General features: G+C 42.8%; 1 protein-coding gene across 1 annotated transcript; it reads left to right on the forward strand.

Annotated features, from left to right (window-relative positions):
- Window positions 1–8,455: 8,455 nt before the first annotated feature.
- On the forward strand, window positions 8,456–15,254 carry LOC109276985 (CMRF35-like molecule 5). Its single transcript, XM_019466339.2, has 3 exons — window positions 8,456–8,587; window positions 12,626–12,958; window positions 14,747–15,254. The coding sequence occupies exons 1-3, from the start codon at window positions 8,548–8,550 to the stop codon at window positions 14,923–14,925; spliced, it is 552 nt and encodes a 183-aa protein (XP_019321884.2). The 5' UTR covers window positions 8,456–8,547; the 3' UTR covers window positions 14,926–15,254.
- The last annotated feature ends 6,667 nt before the right edge of the window (window positions 15,255–21,921 follow it).

Here is a 21,921-nt window from a genome sequence, read left to right on the forward strand (position 1 = left end):
GGAGTTCCTGCCAATGCAGCCGGCATGGAAATCTGGATCTTTCTGTGACACACAGCACTTCCAGATAATATCATATGAAGATATAAGATTTGTAGGAGTTTCATATAATTTTATGACACAATTTTAATAACATATCCACCTAAACATAATCTAAGAGGTTTTCATATCACTTATTTGGCAATGAATGCTTCCCATGTAAGTAAATGTACCAAGTAGCCTCATTAGTTCAATTGCTCACAAAATCTCTGAGATGTTCAAGTGTCAAAAATTTGAAAAGGTTTGAATATTTGAATAGGATCGTAAATCATTAAGAAACAATGTTTAAATATCCTTTTCATCAACATGACAATAAAAGATATTCAAGGCAAATATAGAAGGCTACATAGCTATGAGACCAAAATGTAACTCCTTGGATATTCAGACCCACTGAGTTTTCGTAGGTATCCAAGATTGACAAACACAGGAAATTATTTTGGCATCCAGAATCATGGGTTTTTAGACAGATAAGATCAAGTTTTGCTTACAATTTTTTATGGAGAGCAGACCATTAGTTCAAGCCAACTCTGTACTTTTTATAGAGAAAACAAAACCTTTACAAAAGTGCACTTTTGATGTTAAAACTCATTTACTTCTTTAAATTTATCATAATCTTAGCCAGTATTGGCCACACAGAATTTTTCCCCCAAAGATTCTTTCTTTATAAACTTCCCAGAACTTTCTTTTTAATACTCAGATTTTGTTTTAAATGTTTCGTCTTGAAATAAATGGTTTCACTTTAGGACAAGAAAATTTCTGTTCCCTCAACAAATATGTCTTTTTATTCTTCATACCTTCTCTTCACAAAAACATATGTTTTATTGTCTTCATATACAGAGTTGTTTCCCTTATTAATAGTCTTAATTGCATTTATTAGAATATGTAATGCTTAGAAACCTTAATTTCCAGTAAAAACTAACTAGTAAGCAGTTCTGAACTCTGTTACACCAAAACTCTTTAGATTTGCACATTAATGAATATATTTTGGAACTTTTAAAAACATGTGCTTTTTCATAATACAATCTTTCTGTAAAGCATGAAATCTGTTTATTAAAGACCGAAATAGATCTTTAGACAAAAGCAGATAAATCTCTGCTCATTAGTTTATCGTAGTTAGGTCAGTTTAATTTACTTGTTTTAAACAATTATACTCAGACTGACCTTAAAACTTCATGAGGCATTAGGTAAAAATTAATAATTATTCTAAGGTTTCTTTTTCTCCTGGTCAAGTGCAACAGTGATACCGTGACCTTATTTGGTTTTTAGTAAATGCAAGCAGGATAAAAGTTTTCTATTTAAAGCTGGTAACTCTTCAGCCATACCCCTTATAAGTAAACCAGCAACCTGAAATTCGCTTTACTACCGAATATGTTCCCAGATCGTGTGAACCTGAAACACGTTTGGGTGAGTTTTTACCTTTCCGAGTTTTAGAATGCCCAGTCCTTACGAGTACTTGCCTTCAAACTAACTCAATAGAGCTCTTTTGCAAATTAGTTTTAGCAGTACTGCCCAGAGATAGGGAAAATATCTCACATGTACAACATGGACACACACACACACACACACACACACACACACACTACACAGACAAGACACAAACAAAATCTTAATTTTGTTTGTACTACCATTTGTGGAGAGGACATGACAGGCCCAATTTTTAAATACTTCCCTCTATTGTTTTGTTTATTTATTTGTTTTAACAGAAAGCTTTCCCCTAGACTTTACATGTTGTAAAAAGGCCCTTAGGTCTTAGTGAAGATGGGGGTAGAGAATTTATATCACAAAAGCACAGAGGAAGGGTCTCACTTTTCTCCAGGGAGGATCCTTGGAGCCTCTCTGCCTGTCATCAGAGGGGCTGGAGTCTGGGCACATGAGTCCTGCCAGCAGTTTGTATTTTAAAAGGGCCACTTTCTCTCTTTATTTTTTCTTGTTCTTCATTCTCAGGAGATTGTGGGTTGTGTTTACATTTCAAAGACATGGTAAGATTTATAATTTCAAGGGATAGAAAGAATATAAAAATAGTTTTTTCCTAGGATTTCGGGGTAATTGCTATTTAAATTTTACCTCTTTTTTCTTTTTAAAGAACAGAACATTTTTCTTCCAATATTGTAATCTTTCCTAATATTCACCAACATTATGAGAGGAATAAGCAAGGTTTGGAGATCCGTAGAATTAGGTGGACTTTCACTCATTTTTGGAGTTGTAGTTCTGGTTTTGTAGAGATTTGGGGTTTTTTTTAATGTTTATTTATTATTTATTTATTTTTTAGGAAAGACACAGAGAGACAGAGAGAGAGAGAGAGAGAGAGACAGAGAGCATGAGCAGGGGAGGGGTAGACAGAGAGGGAGACACAAAATCTGAAGCAGGCTCCAGGCTCCGAGCTGTCATCACAGAGCCCGATGCAAGGCTCGGACCCATGAACTGCAAGATCATGACCTGAGCCGAAGTTGGAGGCTTAACCGACTGAACCACCCAGACGCCCCTGGTTTTGTAGAGTTCTGTAAAATAAGGACCGTTATTCCTAATTCCTCAAGACCTGGATTATGGCCTGAATATCAAGTGACTGCCCCTTCTTTTCAACTAATTTTGTTTCTTTATAACAAGGAGAATTTTAACTAAAATGGAAACCAATAGTTATATGCCTTTGTAATGTTTGTCTAAAGCATCTTAACAAAAACCTTTTTTCTAAATACAAAATATAAGTTGGGCTTTCTATAAGCCCCTAAACATTGGCCTTCAACTGACCATTTGTAGGAGAGCTTAGGAGAAATTTTGGTCTTTTGTTTCCTCTGTAAAGAGAAGGTTGCATGTGTAGTCAAATAATCTTTGTAAATCCTCTCTAAATTTGGTAGGAGCTTCTGAAAGTAGAGGTAAGAGCCTTTTTAATTTAAAAGCTCTGCTGCTGTCCAGGGGACATGACTTTTTTGTGGTGGTGAGGGGTCTAGGATACACCTGCAAACACATTCTATAAGAATCCCTCAGTCTGGCAGAGCCTGGTTACAGAGCCCTGGAAGTCGGGAGCAAATTGAGCCTTATTGCCAGTGTCAAGTGCTTTTGTTAAATTCACTTTATGGGTTTTAGCATTTGTAGGAGCAACCTGGATACTTTGAGCCTAGAAATCAGGCCAGAATGATCTCTGTCAATCCTGTAGCAAAAGAGAAGTTAAGATAGGCACATGGGGGCACCTGGGTAACTTAGTCCGTTAGGAGTCTGACTCTTGATTTTGGTTCAGGTCCTAATCTCACGGTTCGTGGGTTCGAGCTCCACATCGGGCTCTGCGCTGACAATGCAGATCCTGTTTGGGATTCTTTCTCTTCCTCTCTCTCTGCCCGTCCCTTGCTCACATGCTCTTTCTCTCTCAAAATAAATAAATAAGCTTAAAAAAAAAAGACAGGCCCATGAAATCAGAATTTAAGAAGACAAAACAAAACCAAGGAACAAAGAAAAAAAGAAACAAACCAGAAAACAGACTCTTAACTACAGAGAACAAATGGATGTTTCCCAGAGGGGAGGGAGTGGGTTTGGTGAAATAGTGAAAAAGACTATTTAGAGTCCACTTATTGTGATGAGCAGTCAGTAATGTATAGAACTAAAAAAAACCCCAACTATAATGGCAGTGAAAAAAAATCAATGAAATTCAAACAAAGGGGAATTTACACTGGACATGGACACTTATTTTTGTCTAAAGTTGAACTTCTTCATTCTTGCCAAGGGAGTCGTGAAGGCTAACCATGATACTAATAAGATAATTGAGAGCTCTATATGAAATATATATTTAAAAATGTACCCAGTTTAAAGGATACATCCTCTGGCCATTGGTGGTTATCACCTCCTAATAGCAACTCAAAGCAACAGCCTTTTTGTGGCTTGACTCAAGTCAGAAGAGGTGACCAGAGAGGGCAGAGGTGATGCAGCCTCCCATGACCCCAAAATTTACTCCTAACATTGGACTAAGAAAGCAAAGGCCTTCAGTGCACAGGCGATAAAGATGGTTTAGTGTAACTGATGTCTCCAATCTCCCACGAAAATATGATACATGTCCAGGGTCAGCCCCACTAATGAGTAACATCACATAGGGTTCTTCTGGAATGGGACTTTCCAGCACTGACAAACAATGAGGGTTGAGATACAGAGGTGTCCGTCTTTGAGAGGTCTGGAACCTCTCAAAACAAACACCTCTGAGAGCTGGCACAATCAGAGAGAAAGAAATTTGGATTCCCAGTTTATTTGATGGCTACCATTTGACCCCAGTAAGTGCACGCTCTGGAAGGTGGAGACCACAGAGGAAATTCTCACTGGTCATACAGCCAAACACTTTAGACATAAAACAACATAAAAGGAAAAATCGAACAGCTTTATTGAAGCCTTGGTTCTGTGGGAGCCACAATAACACCTAGGAGGGATGTGTCATGGGGTTGGGGACTGTGTGTTGTTTACAGTATACCTGCTCGCATGGAGGTTTCTTGAGGCTGGTGGGTGACCTAGTGTCAGTCTACACCATTCCATGACCAGCTCATCCTATCATGGGAATCCTCTTCAGGTGACAAGAGCTCAAACAGCTTTTAAGTGCTCGACTTGTGTCCACCAATTTTGCAGCTCTGGCTTCCAAGATGTCCCTTAGCAACAGATGACAAACATCAGAAATCATATAGACAGAGGAAAACAAAGAGCATTTCTGGGATGAAATGGATCAGTAATGAAAGGACACTCAGCCAAATTGAACTGGTTGAACCACAAAGCCACTAAGCCCAAGGAACTAGGTCCACGAATATTGTCTCCTGCTCATCAAAATTGAGAGAGATAGGGACTCTCATCATGCTATTTCCTTGGCCTCAGCAAATAGCCATTCCAAGAGCCTGGCATGGTAAGAAATCTTACCTTCTGCTGGCTATATGTCATATGTCCTGGGGGCATCTCAGCTGTGGCAGAGTCTCAGTGAGCGGTATCCAGCTAGTCCTGCTGACTACACCAACTGTTGGGGAGCAAGAATGTCCCATCCCCTTCTCAGGGAGAAAGAGTTCCTGGGTCCTTCAAGGTCCTTCTAGCTGGGCTAAGAATCAACTTCATATGAGATAGATTAACAGGAGAAATTAAAATTTAATAGTATGTATGTGGAGAACTCACACTGAAATGGCAGTCAGGCATAAAGGGTATAAATGTCAATTTGAATTAAGGAAAAGGGGGTAGTGGTCTGGGAACTCAAAGGGGAAAAAAAGCAACTCACAGGAAGATGAAAACCAGTAAATGTGTGTAAACAAATGCTTGCCCTGCCATGCAATTGGGTTACTCAGATAACATTTATCCCTCGTAATAACCCTTATCTGCAAAGACCCTCCAGTTGAGATTCTTGTACGTAATAAGGAAGGGGTAAAAGTTTCTCTGGAGCCCACAGGGTCTCAACTGCCTTTATTTCAGAATAATCTTCCTGTCAAATGGCCCATCTTGGAGCGTCCTGCCCACAGCCCCTATACCTCTGTGTTGGCGTGTGAAAGCTGAGACTTCTCCTGGATTGGGGCTCCAATGAACCCTTGGGCTTCTGCCCACAGCCCAGAAACTATGAAGGGATGATAGAAGGAATATTGGCCTCTCAAACTTTTCCCCCCTCCCTTTCTTTCTCAGGTTTGATTGAGGTGTAATTGGGATAAAATAAACCAATACGCTTAAAGTGCACAGTTTCACACATTTTTCTTGTTGGTTTTACTACTTCTTAAATCTTACATATGGTACAACTTTGTGGTGGTGTTCAGTTCTATGTGTTTAACACACGGATAATTTCACGGAACCACCACCACAAACATGCAAAGCAACGCTATCACCTCGCGGGAAAGGTCTTTCACTCTGACTCCTGTTTCTTTCTTTGCAGGCAGTCCAGCTGGTGAGGTTAGAACTTCAAGTGCTGATGTGGTTTTTGTGGACTGTGGTTCCCACATGCACTGGTCCAGCTTTCTGGAGCCTTGCAGGTGCTCCTCTGATGTGCCCCCATGGGCGCCATCCAATGGCCAGTCCATGACTGGTGAAGGTTGTCACCAAGTTCTCAGAGTTGGGGTATTCTCTCCAGGGTCTGAACAGGAGCGCACACTGGGGCGCGATCCTGAGAGACCAAGGGTCTCTTTCTTCATCTGCTTTCTCTTCTCCATCCCCCCACCCCCGGCCCCCACCATTCCCTCCCAGCTTTCAGAACCTCCACCTTCTTCTTTCCTGGTCCTTTGGCTAGGAAGTTTGGAGAGCTGAGGCTTCTCTCTCCCCAGTCTGCTGTGTACTTCCTATGATTGGGTTTGCATCCAGGCCAAGCAGCAGAAGAACCAACAGAGAGAAGATGCACTGGTATCCCCCTCTCCCCGCTCTTGGAGTCCAAGGTCTTTTGGGCAGCAAGGAACTTCCTCCTTCAGAGTTCTAGCAGTCGACCCCCCACTGGCTGCAGGTGGAATTGCAGCTTCTGTCCTGAGGCTTGCTGGGGACCTGGTGGAGGGAAAAACACAAACACTGAGGAAACTCTGGGAATATAAGCCCCATCTTCCATTAATGCTTCGTTTTACTCCTCCTCCGGAGCTCTTAAGATCCCTGCTGAGCCTGAACTTTCAGGATGTGGGATATAGGGTTCATCCTCAGACAGGAGAATATAGAAGGATGTAGAAGGAAACATAATCAGGAAACTTACAGCTGGATTGGTCCAAACTTGGTCTGGTTTCCTTCTCCAATTATTTGCTAAAGTTCATTTTACAGGAAGCTCAGATAGTCACTCCACGTATTCTGTTTGGGTTCCTAGTTGTAGTCATGAGGAGAAGTCTGTGGAGTGTGTTGACTTCATCTTACCCAAAATGGACCCTGCAGCATAGATTTGCAAGGGCAAGAACTTGGAAAGCAATCAACAGCTAACAATACAGGAAGAGTTAATTATGCTACAGGCACACAATGGAACATTAAGGCAGCTATTGAAAGGATTAAGTAAACACATGTATAACGATTTCAAAAAGGTTCACGGTAAAATTTAAAACCTTTTTATTACAGTATAATATACACACAGAGGGTGCACACATCCGAAGTGCACAGCTCAATGTATTTGCACAAATAAAACACACTCGTGCAACCAGCACCTAAATCAAGAAATAAAGATTTCCATTCTCCAAAGGGCTCTTCCACTTCACAAAACATTTGGGGAAACTAAGGCAGCTAGAGACAATGCTGGAGGCCACCTTCAAACATCTTTACTCTGGAATTTGGAAGATGCTTCTGCCTGCATGTGGGAAAGCATAGCCTGTAGGTCAAGGAAGGGATGGAAGGGTAATGAATTAGGCACAATACAACACACCTAATTCACATGGTGTTTTGCACACTCATACTCAGAGCCCCAGTCAGCTATGTTTTGGGTCAATCTCAATTACAATCAGATAACCAACAACGATCAGACATTTGAGGCAGGCATGTTACATGAAAGAGAAGGATCAAAGCAGACCAGACCAAACCAAACATGACCACAGTGAGGAGAGTTTCGAAAACCTTAGCAAGCAGAAACAAAAAAGTAGCTTTTGACATAAAAATATAATTCCCAAAGTAAATATTTCATCCAATGGTTGGAAGAGAAGATAAAGCACTAAAGAAAACAAAACCTTTCCAAGAAGTAGGACAAAAATGTGGGAAACATAAAAGAAAAAAGGAGACAAAAGAATTGATTCAGAGAGGAGAGGGAAAGGGAGCAGGGAACAGTCAGAGAAGGGGACACCTGAAGGAAGAGGGGATGCCTTTGTGAAAGTCACTTAGGAATCATTAGCATAAGCAGTTTTGGGGCTGGGAAGAGGCCAACAGCCCACAGTCAGGGGAAATCTGCCAAGGGTGACAGAAGAAGCATCTAGGGCACGATAAGGGTGGTGGGAACAGGTGATTTCTCCTACCTTATAATCTCCCCATGGCACTTCTGCCTCAGAGGAACTCAGGACTTCAGGGGTACCCCAAGAGGAAGGGGCAGCAGGTCAGGGTCTGGGCTGGACAGGACCCAGGGCAGGAGAGGTGGTCTGGGATGCACCGAGGTGGGCTGCCCAGAAGGAGGTTCAGGATGGAGCTGTATGTCCAGCGAGGCTGGGTGTGAGCCCTGAGGATTGATTCTTCCCCACGTGCAAACCCAACGTGTGCCCATCCCTCCCTTGGACCCGACCCTGAGGTTCTGGTGTCCCTTCCCTGCTGCACTGGGTCACCTGGTTTGCTGGCAGCTGGCTCCCCAGGTCCTCACACACAATTGCAATAGCACCCTGGACAGTGGGATGCTTTGCTTCTGCAAATCACGGAAGACATGATGACGTCAGCCATATGCTCCCAAAGAAGGCACTGATTTTCTTCTAATTAATGGAATTAGGAAGTAACTGAAGAAAAAAATAAGGGAAGTAGATGAGAGAAACTAAAAAAAAAAAAAAAAAAGATTTAGAGAAAGAGCAGGCACTTTGCTTCTGAGCTCAGTTCAGTCCCCGGCGGGCAGCTAGCATTAGCTGAGCACCAGGGAGACATCCAAGGCAGGAGGACATGTGGCTGCTCCTGGTTCTGTTCCTTCCCATCGTCCAAGGTGAGTGGCATGGGCCCTTCAGGACTGAGCACCTGCAGGATTGGGGCAGAACACAGACAGGATCTGTCCCACAGGGAAATTATAGGACCTTTAATTCATCCAGACACTTAACTCTCTAAAAACCTTTTCGGAAAAAACAAACAAACAAAAAGAGCTTTTTTAGGGCACATGGGTGGCTCAGCTGGTTAAGCACCAGACTCTTGATTTCAGCTCATGTCATGATCTCTTGGTTTGTGAGTTTGAGCCCTGCATCAGACTCTGCACTTAACGTGCTCAGCCTGCTTGGGATTCTCCTTCTCCTGCTCTCTCTGCCCCACCCCTGCTTGCACACTAGCTGTCACACTCTCTCTCTCAAAATAAATCAATAAACTTTTAAAAATTACAAGAAAAAAACTTAAAAATATTTTTTTGTTACCTGACAGGTACTAAGTTAGGTGTTGCAGAAAGAAAATAAAAATAAATAACATAAATGGTGTCTGTTTTCTAGGGCACTATTTGTCCTCCCTGGCAGATAGGTTGATAGACAGATGACAGATGGATGGATGGATGGATGGCTAGATAGATGATAGTTAAATGCATGAATTCCTGAAGAATTTTTAAGGAGCTCAACCTCCAGCTGAGACCCACTCAGTCAAGGTGGGGTTCAGACATCTGAATCACTTAAAAACCTGCACAACTTGTGTTGACTTGTCCCTCGAGCAGGGAACGTCTCTTCCGAATTGCTCAGAGTACAGGTAGAAAGACAGGCAGTGAAACCTGGGTGTGACAGGCTCTCTGGAGAGTTGTTCACCCCCACAGAATAGCCTGAGTCTCTGCTCTGCATGAACCAAAGACCAGACAGTTGTCCAGAGTGGTTAGGGTAACAACTGAGACATCAGAGAGGGAAGGCCAGAGATTATAAGGTGTGTATTTTGGGGATGGATTTCATATCTTGAAGACAGCTAGTGCTTGATGCTCCCAGAGGATAGGAGCTACTACAGGACCATTTGGCTGACCCAGCTCTGCTCCCTGTCATTGAACAGAACCACAGGGTTTGGGACTGGATGCAGATAGTGTTTCTTCCAGGAAGGAGGTTATCAGAGGAAATAAAATGACTTAATTTATTCATCCATTGACTTCGTCATCACATGTGTGGAAGAGAAAAACTCTGATAGGGAGATTTCCAGGCAGACAATTTTGGGAAAACTTGCATATTATTATGTTCTTAATGTGGAAGTTCATGCGGGGATAAAAGGGTTACAAATGTGTATTAGTCATAATTGCAACATACCACAGACTGAGTGACTTAAGCTATAGAAATTTATTTTCTCCCATTCTGAAGGCTGGGGGGTCAAAGATCAAGGTGCAGGCTGATTCAGTTTGTGATGAAAGCTCTCTTTCTGGTTTTCAGCAGTCACCTTCTCATGGTCATCTCCTCTTTGTTCACAAGCAAGGGGGGAGGGAGAGAGGGAGAGACAGAGACAGAGACAGAGAATAAGGAAGAGAGAGAAACTCTCTGATGTCTTTACTTGTAAGAGCACTAATCCCATCCTGAGGTCTCCATCACGATCTCCTCTAACCCTAATGTCTTGCCAAAGGCCCCATCTTCAAACACCATCACATGGAAGGTTAAGACTCCAACATATGAATTCTGGGGCAATGCAAACATTCAGTCCTCCACAACATAGAGACAGAATTGATCAAGCGGCAAACAGGGATAGCTCATCTGTTGTCATTTTGACATCACCACCACCCATTTTAAAATTTAAAAAAATTTGATGTTTATTCATTTGTGTGTGAGAGAGAGAGACAGAGTGTGAGTGGGGGAGAGACAGAGAAAGAGGGAGGCACAGACTCTGAAGCAGTCTCCAGACTCTGAGCTATCAGCTCAGAGCCTGATGTGGGGCTCGAACTCACAAACCCTGAGATCGTGACCTGAGCCGAAGTCAGACACGTAACCAATTGAGCCACGGAGGTGCCCTACCACCATCCCTCTAACTCGTCTTCTGCTTCACAGAGCAAAATCTGGGAATCACATTTCCCTTAATCACCTTCCTTCTATGGGTTGGAGTTTGTCAATGGAAGTACTTGTCAGAGATTTGGAAGGTGGGAGAGCAGCCTTACACTCTGGAGGCAGCTGAAGGGCCCATGGGTGGGTTAGAGATTTGGAGTGACTTCTTGTCAGGTTCTTGGGAACCCTTACTCTGTTGGTGAAGACTGAGATGATTGGTGGGAGTTTCTCAGAGAATTTTTAGGATCTCAGCAGCTTCTTGTGGACTCTTGAGCAAACTCATTCTGGAGCTTTTGGCTGTGAACACAGGGTTAGCTTCCTTTCACTTGAATCAGTGGAAAGACTAGGACATAACTGCTCACAGCAACATTATTCACTTGGCCAAAATGTAGAAAAATCCTGTATGTCATCAACTGATGAATGAGAAACTGTATGTGACTTATCCCTAACAAAGACTGAGTGCCCATATACACTACCACGTGGATGAACCTGAACAATTATTATGTTAAGTGACTGAAGCCAGAAAAAATGGCCATTGATTGTATGATTCAGTTCATATGAAATATCCAGAAGGGAGAAGTCATTAGCGGTTACCAAAGGCTTCAGGCAAAAGGGAAATGAGGAGAGATTGGATGTAGGGTTTCTTTCTAAGGTGACGAAAATATTCTGGAATTAGAGGTGATGGTTGCACAGCTTTGTGAATACCCTAAAAACCACTGAAGTACAGACTTTAAAATTTATGACATGTGAATTATACCTCAATTTTTAAATTGGACAAAAATAAATCCTTAGTCTTAAACAGTATTTCTTCATTTTAGAAAGGAAGAAAATGATCACTGTCTTAACTTAGCTAATTGGAAAAAGAGCACAGTGGCAATTTTGAGGAAATAAGAGGAATAAAATTATACATATGAAAACTTAATAATAGGAGATAAAAACAGTAACATCTACAAACTAATCTCAAAACTGCTTTAGTGATGCAAAAAATAAGGAGGGGAAGAAAAACAGGAAGGACATCTTGTGGCATGTGTAATCAACAAAATCAAAGAACGTGTGTAGTCAGAACATGTAATTATAACTGATATGAACGCTTTAATTATTAAAGGTGCATTCTAGGGGCGCCTGGGTGGCTTGGTCGGTTAAGCGTCCGACTTTGGCTCAGGTCATGATCTCACGGTCTGTGAGTTTGAGCCCTGCGTCGGGCTCTGTGCTGACCACTCAGAGCCTGGAGCCTGTTTCAGATTCTGTGTCTCCCTCTCTCTCTGCCCCTCCTCTGTTCATGCTCTGTCTCTCTCTGTCTCAAAAATAAATAAACATTTAAAAAAAATTAAAAAAAAAGGTACATTCTAATTGCAGGACTTTATGCTAATACATATTCTGTGAAATAGGTAACTTCCTGGAAAAAAACTAACCAAAACAATAGAACAGATTCAAGAACCATGGAAGAATTTGAATCTTCAACATTCATGGGAAAACAATTTCCAAGTTCGAAGAATTTGTCCCAATAATGAATTTGTCACGTAGTTTTGTAGATAATTTCTTAACACTTAAAGACACAGAAATTCCTTTGTTCTATTTATGTGCTGATGGCCAGTGTTTTAACATAGGGATGTCCCCACAAAATCCAGATTCCTGGTTACTCTCGAAAAATGAAAAGATCTGAAACCACAGAGCCAACATCTTGCATGAGAGCAGTGGGCCAAAGTGTACTGGGGTCTTGCCTTTCCTTGGGTCATTTGCTCTCCAGATGACATTGGCCACGGGGAGGGGGAGGAGTGGGTTATAGGATGTTGCCATTGCTCAGTATTGGTGTTTTTGCTTCTTTGAGATCTGTAGTTGTGCTCTTAGGTGATTTCTGGGGTGGATTTGACCCACTGGAGTTTTGAAGGACAAAGGTCTGTCTTGTGGAAGGTCTATTCCTTCTTTGACTGTTATTCAACTCATCAGGTACTTGGGTTTATTGGAATCATTTGTGATACAGGAGGCTGTGGCTCTTCCTCAGGCAATGGGGTGTGGTGGTGACAGGCACGTGGACTTGTGTTTTTCAGGCTCATATCCCCTCATGGCAGTGTCAAATGCAGTGAGTGGCCCCGTGCGGGGCTCGCTGACCGTGCAGTGTCGCTATGAACCTGGGTGGGAGACCTACAAGAAGTGGTGGTGTCGAGGAGCTAATTGGGAGAACTGCCGTATCCTTGTGAAAACCAATGGATCAGGGGAGAAAGCAAAGGGTAACCAAGTGTCCATCCAGGACAATCAGAAAATGCACACGTTCACCGTGACCATGGAGGAGCTCAGGTGGAACGATGCAGACACCTATTGGTGTGGGATTGAGAGATATGGAACTGACCTTGGGGTCAAAGTCAAAGTGACCATTGACCCAGGTAAGAGTATGTGTAAGTGTGGCTGTGTGTCTTTAGAGCCTGCTCTGTCCTGGGCCCTGAGGCTCCTCTCCAGTGACTTCAGTGTCACTCAGAGTGAACTGTCACACAACGTGGTTGAGTCCTGAGTTCTCCTAGAACCCGAATGACCCCTTAGATGCTCTCACGGATCCCAACACCCTCCTCCAGGACTGGATCAAGCCTTTTTGGGCATGTGTTTCTCTGCACAATGCAGTGTCTGAGTCTATTGCCCACAGAGATCAAGGTGATGGTCCCAGTTTCAGCCCATAGGCCAAAGGGACCTCCTTCCATGGGACCCAGAGACCCCAATTCCTGCCAATGCTTTCCTGGGCTTCTGGTGCCCTGTGTTCCTGCTCTTTCTAGAATTTGGGGCTGGGACTTCATAGCGGCTATTCCCCCGCTCTGTTCTGTAGCCAATGTCAGAGGGAAAGGGCTCCCAGCATAGTTGTGGTGGTGTAGTTGATTTCTGAGGTCCAGAATGGCCTCCATAGTCAAAGCGCTGTTTAAATCTATCAAATACGTTTTGTCCATATCTATGAGATGATCATATGATTTGTCTCCTTTAGTCTGTTAATGTGGCATATTATACTTATTAATATTCTCATGTTCACACAATTTTGCATTCTTGGGATAAACCCCACTTGGTGATGCTTATTTTGCTTTTATATCCCTGAATTAGGTTTTCTGATTTTTGCTTGCAGACTTTTGCATTTTTTCATGACTGGTTTTGCCTATAATATTTCTTATTGCACTGCATTTGTCAGGTTCTGGCATCAAGATTATGTTAATCTAATTAAATGGATATGGGATTGCATCCTCTTTCCTATGTTCTGGAATTTTCTGTGTAAGATAGACATTATTTCTTTAAATGTTTAGCAGATACGTCCATTGAAGCTCTAAGTGTCTGGAGTTTCCTTTTGGAGAGGTGTTTTATTACTTTTTTTAAGTAAGCTCTACACCAAATGTGGGACTTGAATTCCCGATGCTGAGATCAAGGGTAGCACATTCTACACACTGAGCCAGCCAGGAACCCATGGGGAGGTTTTTAATGATGGATATGACTCATTCAAATAATTGTAAGATGATTCAGGTTTTCTATTTCTCTTTGTGCCTGTTTTAGTATAATACATTTTCTGTAGAGTATTTTTTAATTAACTTGTTTTATTTTTTATTTTTTTTAAATTTACATCCAAATTAGTTAGTATATAGTGCAACAACGATTTCAGGAGTAGATTCCTTAGTGCCCCTTATCCATTTAGCCCATCCCCATCCCACAACCCCTCCCATAACCCTGTTTGTTCTCCCTATTTATGAGTCTCTTCTGTTTTGTCCCCCTCCCTGTTTTTATATTATTTTTGTTTCCCTTCCCTTATGTTCATCTGTTTTGTCTCTTAAAGTCCTCATATGAGTGAAGTCATATTATTTTTGTCTTTCTCTGACTGACTAATTTCACTTAGCATAATACCGTCCAGTTCCATTCCACCAGAGGTTTCAAATTTATTGGCATAAACTTGGTTAGATGTCCCTTTATTATCCTGTTCCCTTAGTATCTTACCTTATTATAATATGCACAGAATATTATGTGATATGCCTTTTTTCATTTCTGGTATCAGTTATTCAGACCTCTCCTATCATCACTAATATCTTGCTAGGGTGGTTTTTTTTTTTAAATAACTGTTGCCTTTTTTGTCTTCTCTATTTTATATTTTCTTTCTACTTCATTAATTTTTTTTCTTCATATCTTTTCTTCCTTCTCCTTTCCTCTGCAAGTGACCATGCAGTGTCACTACAGCCCAGAGTGGGAGACCTACGTGAGGTCCTGGTGTCCAGATGCTGATCTGAGTAGCTGCACCATCGTTGTTCAAACCGCTGGATCAGAGCTGAAGAAGAACCGTGTGTCCATCAATCAGAAAATGCACACATTCTCCATGACCATATGGGGAGAGTAAAACAATTTTTGAGAAAAATGACCTGTTGTGTTTCTAAGTTGCTCCCAGGCGTTTTACAGAATGGCATCCCTGTTCACACGCGAAATCTGGAAATTCAGAGAAGGACCCAAGCTTAGAATTCTTCCATAAGTTCCTTCTTTGCTTTTTCTGGGGCACCTTTTAAATTAACCTCTTGGATTTGATTCTGTGAAAAATCAGTGACCTCTTCCCCGACCCCCTTGTAAGTCACAGGGGCTCTCAGTCTCTTGCTTGTTCGTGGTCCAGGATGGGGGACTGCCCTTCCTCAGGCTCTCCCCTGGATCTGTAAACAATAAATGTTGTGACTCTGCTTCCATCATGTGGGTGTATTGAAACTGCGCCTTTCATTAAAATGTTCCTGTCCCTGGGTGGTTCATGTCCCTAAAGTGGGAGTGTGGCTATGGAGGGAGCTACCTACCTGCCCACCCACGTGGGTGGTTGTGCCTCCTCATGCAGCAGGTCGTGATCTGCATCTTCTTAATTCAATGAACCAGCTCTGGCTTCTAAATACACACGGAGGAACTCAGGCAAGTCAATGCAGACACAGCCTGGTGTGGGATTAGGAGAGTTGGAGATGACCGTGGGTCCAAGTGACCATTGACCCAGGGAAGTACTCTTCCCTCATGGACCACTGGCATCTCCTCAACAAGAGGGAGCTAGTGGAAAAGTGGGCAGATAGGCCAACTTTTATAATTATTTGTGGATTTTTAGAAAGAGAAATTTTAAAAATACACAAAGTGTAAAGTAGAAAAGTATGTTCTGTCTTCTACCCTACTCCCCTACCCAAAGGTAGGACTATAACCAGTGTGTGTATGTGTGTGTGTGTGTGTGTGTGTGTGCGCGCATGTGTGTGACTGCATGTGTGTGCATGTGTGTATGTTTGCTTAGGAGAAATTCTATGTGTTGAAGCATATGTGTGTGTATATTCTTTTCCTCCCTCAAAGAAAAATAGCTATATTATTCTACAGCCTGCCTATTTTCAGTTAATGTATTTTAAAAATCATTCCATAGCAATATCTACAGACTTTTGTTTTTCATGGTTTCATAGTATTTCATGGTATCTGTATATCATGATTTGTTTAGTTTTTTTGTTCATGATGGACATTTCAGTTGTTTTGATTTTTTTGCAACTACCTGCAATTGTGTAACAATTCTCCTTGCATATGGGGCTTGATACACATTTATGGATATACATGTAGGCACATTCCTGTAAAAAAAAAATAGCTCTGTTACTGGTCTGTGCAGTTTTCAATTTGGTGCATATTACCAAAAAAGGTTATAACATTTCTATCCTTGCTGAATGTGTTAATAAATACCCACCCCACCTTGGATGTGGTCAATTCTTTATCTTTATACTCTGAGTGGCAGACTTGGCATATTGATGCACATGGCACATGACCTGGGCCCCCAGGCAGTGGAGAATGCTGTAGCGGATGGGAGTGGATGAGAGGGGAGAAGGAGTGGCAAAAGGCTGCCAGGCAGAGAGCTACCAGGTTGGTGATGGTGGGTGAGCTGAGAACCAACAGGACACCTGCCCCCATCGAGAGAGAGAGGTTCCAGGCTGCCACCTGCTCCAGCTTGCAGACCTTCCCAACAGCGTCCCTCCTTACACTAGACTTTGGCAAATATCAACTTTTATTTGTAGAGGGAGTAGCACCTTCAAAAGCTTATGGGTGAAAAGAAAAGAACTCAACAAATCAAAGGAAAAAAAAAAGAGCATACTTCACAAAAGGCAATGCCCAAGGAAACATAAGCAAGGCAGCTCATATAAATAGTCCTACTCATTCTCCAGGAAATGATAGACAACAGGAGGATTCTAGAAGTGTAAAGAGAATGAGGCACAAGATAGGGTGATGGAAAACAAGCAGGCTGACCTCAGAAAAGAGAAGGAGCAGAAGAGAAAGAGCCAACGTTGCCCAGAAGAAAGAATAGGGAAAGAACCACAAAACCCAATGATAAGTGTGCCTAAAAACGCACAGACGTGGTGCCCTGTGGAAATTTCATGGAGTGAAGTTTAAGTGAACCAGTACAAAACGTGTGGAGAGGCAGACATTGGTATAGAAGACAGAGAGGTGATGCCACAAATGTACGTCGGCTATTCCTTTGGGGGAGAAAAGAGAAGGCAAAGGAAACATAATTGAATCGAATTAAAAACTATCCAGGAACAAAAGGATCTTTCAGACTGTTACTGAAAGCCCACCTGGTGACCCAGGAAAGGAACTGATACAGATGATCCACACCTAGAACAGTATGAAATTACCAAACCATGTGGATAAAACAGAATCATATGGGCTGGTATCAGAAACGATGATCAAATCAGAAGGTCATGCCAGAAGGATCATGTTGTCTGTGACAGAAATAGGCTAGCCTCATAACAACACTGCATCCCAGAAGACAGGGAGGAGAATCTATATGTTCTGAGCAAATGGCAGAATAGTCTGGGAATATTCTGGCAACAATCTCATGCATGAAATATAGCACCCTGAGTCCTTTAAAAGCAGAAAATCTACATCATGATGAAGAATCGCCAACAAAGAGATAAGTTAAATAGTGAAAAAAGAGAAGCTATGGTTAGCAATGAATATATTTTAAAATATACAAAAAACCGTAAGCAATGGTGGGGACTATTACAGGACAGAGTGGTAAATATCATAGATTCCAAGAATACTATGCTGACAGTATCAGCACTGGGTAGAGGAGGGTGGCAAGGGGTGAGATGCAAATGTCTTCATCTTTTAAGGCATAAAATCCATAGATAGTTTAAGTGTGTCATTAAAAATAAAATGGTAGGGGTGACTGGCTGGCTCAGCTCATTAAGCGTCTGACTCGATTTTGGCTCATGTCATGATCTCATGGTTCGTGAGCTCAAGTCCCACTATCAGCTCAGACCCTACTTGGGATTCTCTCTCTCCCTCTCTCTCTTCCCCTCCCCTGATCACTCTGTCACAAAAATAGAGAAACTTATAAAGGATATAAGATGGTAATGTGGAGGCTTAGAGTTCAAGCAAAGTGCAGAGGGTGTCCAAGTGAGGGGCAGCTTGGCATGAGTGTCAGGGCCTCAGCAGGGTGAGGAAGCCCTCCCCACTGAGGGTCAGCTCATTCTGGGGTGACAGAACCCAAGAGTGTGAGAAGGGCATCCACATGGAAGGAATTTGTGTGTAGGATATCAAAGCCCTCGTAGGGTGGGGCTGGAGGTAGGGTGGTGTAGGGCTGCGCATGGGTGTTGAGGCAAAGCCTGTCTCTTCCAGGTGAGATTGGTTACAAGTGGCATTATTGACCCATAAGTAAATATAGGAAAACTTCCAGAAGTCAAGTTTCTCACAGTGCGAGAGGAGAGTCACAAATAGAGAAAACCAGAAAACTAGAATGAGCCCTGTGCTTCTGACTGGGAAGTGGGAGCATTGCAGGGAACTGATAGTTTCAGTCTGTCCCTGAAAGCCCATAGATGTGAACACAATAGGGAGTATGTTTCCATCAGTTACCTGTATATGTAGGTGTATCTGCAGAGGACCTAGGAAAAGGGACATCCTAATAACTAGAGAGCACCCAGCTCCTGGGCCTTTGGCTTCTCGAAAATCATTCTCCACTAAAAGGAAGTAGAGTTCTTTGAGAAGTGGCTGATTCCAGGGCTGGGACACAGAACTGACAAGTTGAACCTTGGACATCTTGTGTCGCAAAAGAGGAAGAGGTCAAGGGCCAGAGAGACACATCAAAAGGACAGGAAGCTGCTCGAAGGGGCTCCCACTGGCCAAATCTGGGACTATTTGAACATCAAAACACATAATGGTGGTAACGGAGTGTAAACCCTCGGAGCAAAATAAAAGCCATTTTAGCGTATATTGGTATAAGCATATAAAGGACTAAATTGAAATTTGATGCGGAACTGGTGATTTACATTGTTTCAAAGAACTTTTTTGCAATACTTACTAATTATAAGTAACAGGGCAACTTTGTAATGAAGAAGTCCTCCGGCCACAACCTTCAGCAAGTGACCAAGTGGACCCCATTGGTAATGGAACAAATTGAAATCACGTGTGCCACCTGGCAAGATGCACATCCTGAAGGCGAGGCAGGAAGCTGGTGCCAGAGCCCCTACCCCACAAGTGACAAAAATACAGCAGGGCAGCGACCCCAGAGTCTTCTGTTCACTTGTGGGTTCAGGTCTTCCCTCATGGTTGGCACATACTCAAGGCTTGGTTCTGCTTTCGATCGTGATGGGGTCTAGAATTTTGAAACCCCTTTTTGGCTGGAGCCCTAACGTCCATGGGACACAGAAGAAAGTCCATGATGGTTGCAGGTGGCTCACAAACTTGAGATGAAATATGTTTTCCAGGGAATCGGGGCCCCATGGGAAGGCATTTTCTACTATGTTAGAGGCCTCAGGAAAAAGAAGGGCCAGGGCTGTGTGGCCAAGGGGGCCACTTGGCTTCTCAGGCTGTCCTCATGCCCACCAGAGACAACAGTGGTGCTGGCAAGCCATATCAGTCCTTTGGGGACCCTGAGTTTGTGGAAGGGGACTCCATGTCACAGATCCCAAGACTCAGCTGCCTCCCTCTTGTTCCTGCCAGGACCCCTCCGGCCCCAGCTCTCTGTGTTATCTGAGACCCAATTCAACAAAGAGACACATGTAGACAAGTAAATACACCCCCACAGACTCTCTAGTCACCTGGATGCATAGCCGGACTTGCTGTTTTTCCCTGAGGGCTTCTGGGTAGAAAACTTCGGGTTCTGAGACCTCAGCCCCAGAGCCTGAGTGAGAGGGTATCTCTTGAGGAGACAGACACCACCACCTGGACCACAGGATCAGGATTGAGCCCACCTAGACCTTCCATCGCCCAGTCCATCTCAGTCCCGCACCAGTGAGCTGTGCATCATGTGTACGGAGGTTCCCTCATGGTGACCGTGAAAATGAGGGTCTCCAGATGGTCTATGAGGGACACAGGGCCTCTCCTCCACTCTGTCACCAATGTGGTGGCTTCCACAAGTCTCTTATAGGCAAGAAGGTACTGTTTGTGGCACCAGAAATTAGTGTTCATCTTTCATTTCTCCTAAGATGGAAATGACATGCTCAGAGTCCCCCCACCATGGTGTCTATACCTTCTTTTGACCCCTCAGAAGCAGGGAGCCTAGAAAACCCAGACTGATATCCTTCTCCTTACACATGCAAGGGACAGGGTCTTAGTTCCCTGGGAGTCACCTCCCACTCTGATGATAAAGCAGGTATTACTGAGCAATTCCATGAGTATCCAATGCTCCCTGCCATTGATCATTGTCTCTATAAGTAACATGAAACTTTCATTGACTGCCACTGTGTCTGAGGCAGGCACAGTCACATCTCCTCTGAGCATCTCCTGAGTCTAGACAAACTGGGCTCTAGGCAGTATAGGGGACATTAATCACTTCACTTTACACGTGAGGAAACTCAAGCCAGACAGAAGACACTTGCCCAGTGCCACAGAGCCAATGACACCTGTGCCAAAACTGGAAACAAAGCCTTTGATCACAAGCCTGGCGTAATTTCTACCCTCAACCCCCAGGATGTACAAGGTTACTTCTGTTTTGGTGTGCGCACTCTATGTTGGTTCCTATTCCAAATGAGACCACCATACAAAGATTCAGCATAAAAATAGGGCACAGACACCATGCTAGTCTAAGCTTTTCACCTTAGCACTCTCTGATCTATGGAATGTAGGAAAGGACCCCCCAAAATCTCCTCCACCATTATTCTAGACACTTGGAAAGACTTCTTAACTAATGAGTCCTTGGTATTTTCCCTGATTAGGGCTTCAACATATGAATTTGGGGGCAACATGGGCTTATAGTTCTAATAAAATGGTTCGAAATAAAATATGGATGCAAAAAAAGAATAGACAGCCCAGGAAGAATGTAAGTGGAGGAGAACCCCCCCAAACCCCCAAATCTTTATTGAGAGGAAACATGTATTCTCTTGAAAATTAAAAAAGAAAATTGCTTATTTGTTATTTTTTGATGAGTGAGTAAGAAGATGTTGAACATGAAGAACCCAGTATTCTGGGCTTGCAGTTGCTCACCTGAGGGAGGGGGTGGGTAGGAAGGAGGGATGGTGGAAAGGCCAAAGGCCAGGCCAAACCCAGGAATGGATGATTGTTGGTGTGAGCTGCCTGGAACATGGACAGTATCACAGCTGTTACGGGGAGATCTGAGCCTCTTAGACTGTCCCATCTAGATGTAAAAGTCCAAATGGTCCCTGGAGCCCCTGCACCTAAGGGCCAGTGGGGTCAAGGTACAAATGGAGGAGCAGAAATGAATTGTTTCTTGTGACCACTGGGTAAGTCCACCGTGTTTGGAGGCTACTGATGTAGATACAGGGATAGGTGGATATTTGCATTGTTTCAAAGCCCCTCCCCACAAAACACTTATACTTCACAGAGGAAAAAAGAGTACCTTCAATGAGCTTTGTCAAATTTATAGTGATATATCTGTATACCTGTATTAAGATCTTGTTTGAGATGAAAGTAACCCAGGTATTCCAGGCTTAACAAAGGTGATTAGACTGTGCACTTAGCATGAGAAGATTATAATATTTGAGGTATATATATACCATGATACATTTTTTTAAATACAGAAAATAATTGCAGACGTAGATCCCTATACTTTCCTTTAACTCTCTTGACCATCAGTGAAATTTTGCATTTACATAGAGGGAACCCTTGTCAGGACCTCTCTGAGGGGATTAAAAGGCTTATCCAGGCCTCTCCCTTCTACTCTCCCACCTCCCTGTTGCTGGAAACAATCTAAATCTACAATTGGACTTAGAGTCACTTCACAACCTCTAGAATGGATGGCTCATACTCTTACATATAAAACATTGAAACAGTGTCCCCTCCAAAAAAAAAATCTCCAAAGAGTGCAGGAAAGATTTTAATAGGAAATGTATTTTATAGGATGCAAATGTATTTACTAGGAAATAGATTTTAATAAGAAATGTATGGTGCAAAC

Source organism: Panthera pardus, unplaced genomic scaffold, assembly GCF_024362965.1.
Source record: "Panthera pardus isolate Hobbes unplaced genomic scaffold, ASM2436296v1 HiC_scaffold_3, whole genome shotgun sequence".
Lineage (NCBI taxonomy): Eukaryota > Metazoa > Chordata > Mammalia > Carnivora > Felidae > Panthera > Panthera pardus.

Bases quoted from the DNA above. Each gene is read 5' to 3' on its own strand.
- LOC109276985 (XM_019466339.2), top strand. From the start codon at position 8,548: ATGTGGCTGCTCCTGGTTCTGTTCCTTCCCATCGTCCAAG. The intron at 8,588-12,625 runs GTGAGTGGCATG...TGTGTTTTTCAG, and splicing joins GTTCCTTCCCATCGTCCAAG to GCTCATATCCCCTCATGGCA. The intron at 12,959-14,746 runs GTAAGAGTATGT...TTCCTCTGCAAG, and splicing joins CAAAGTGACCATTGACCCAG to TGACCATGCAGTGTCACTAC.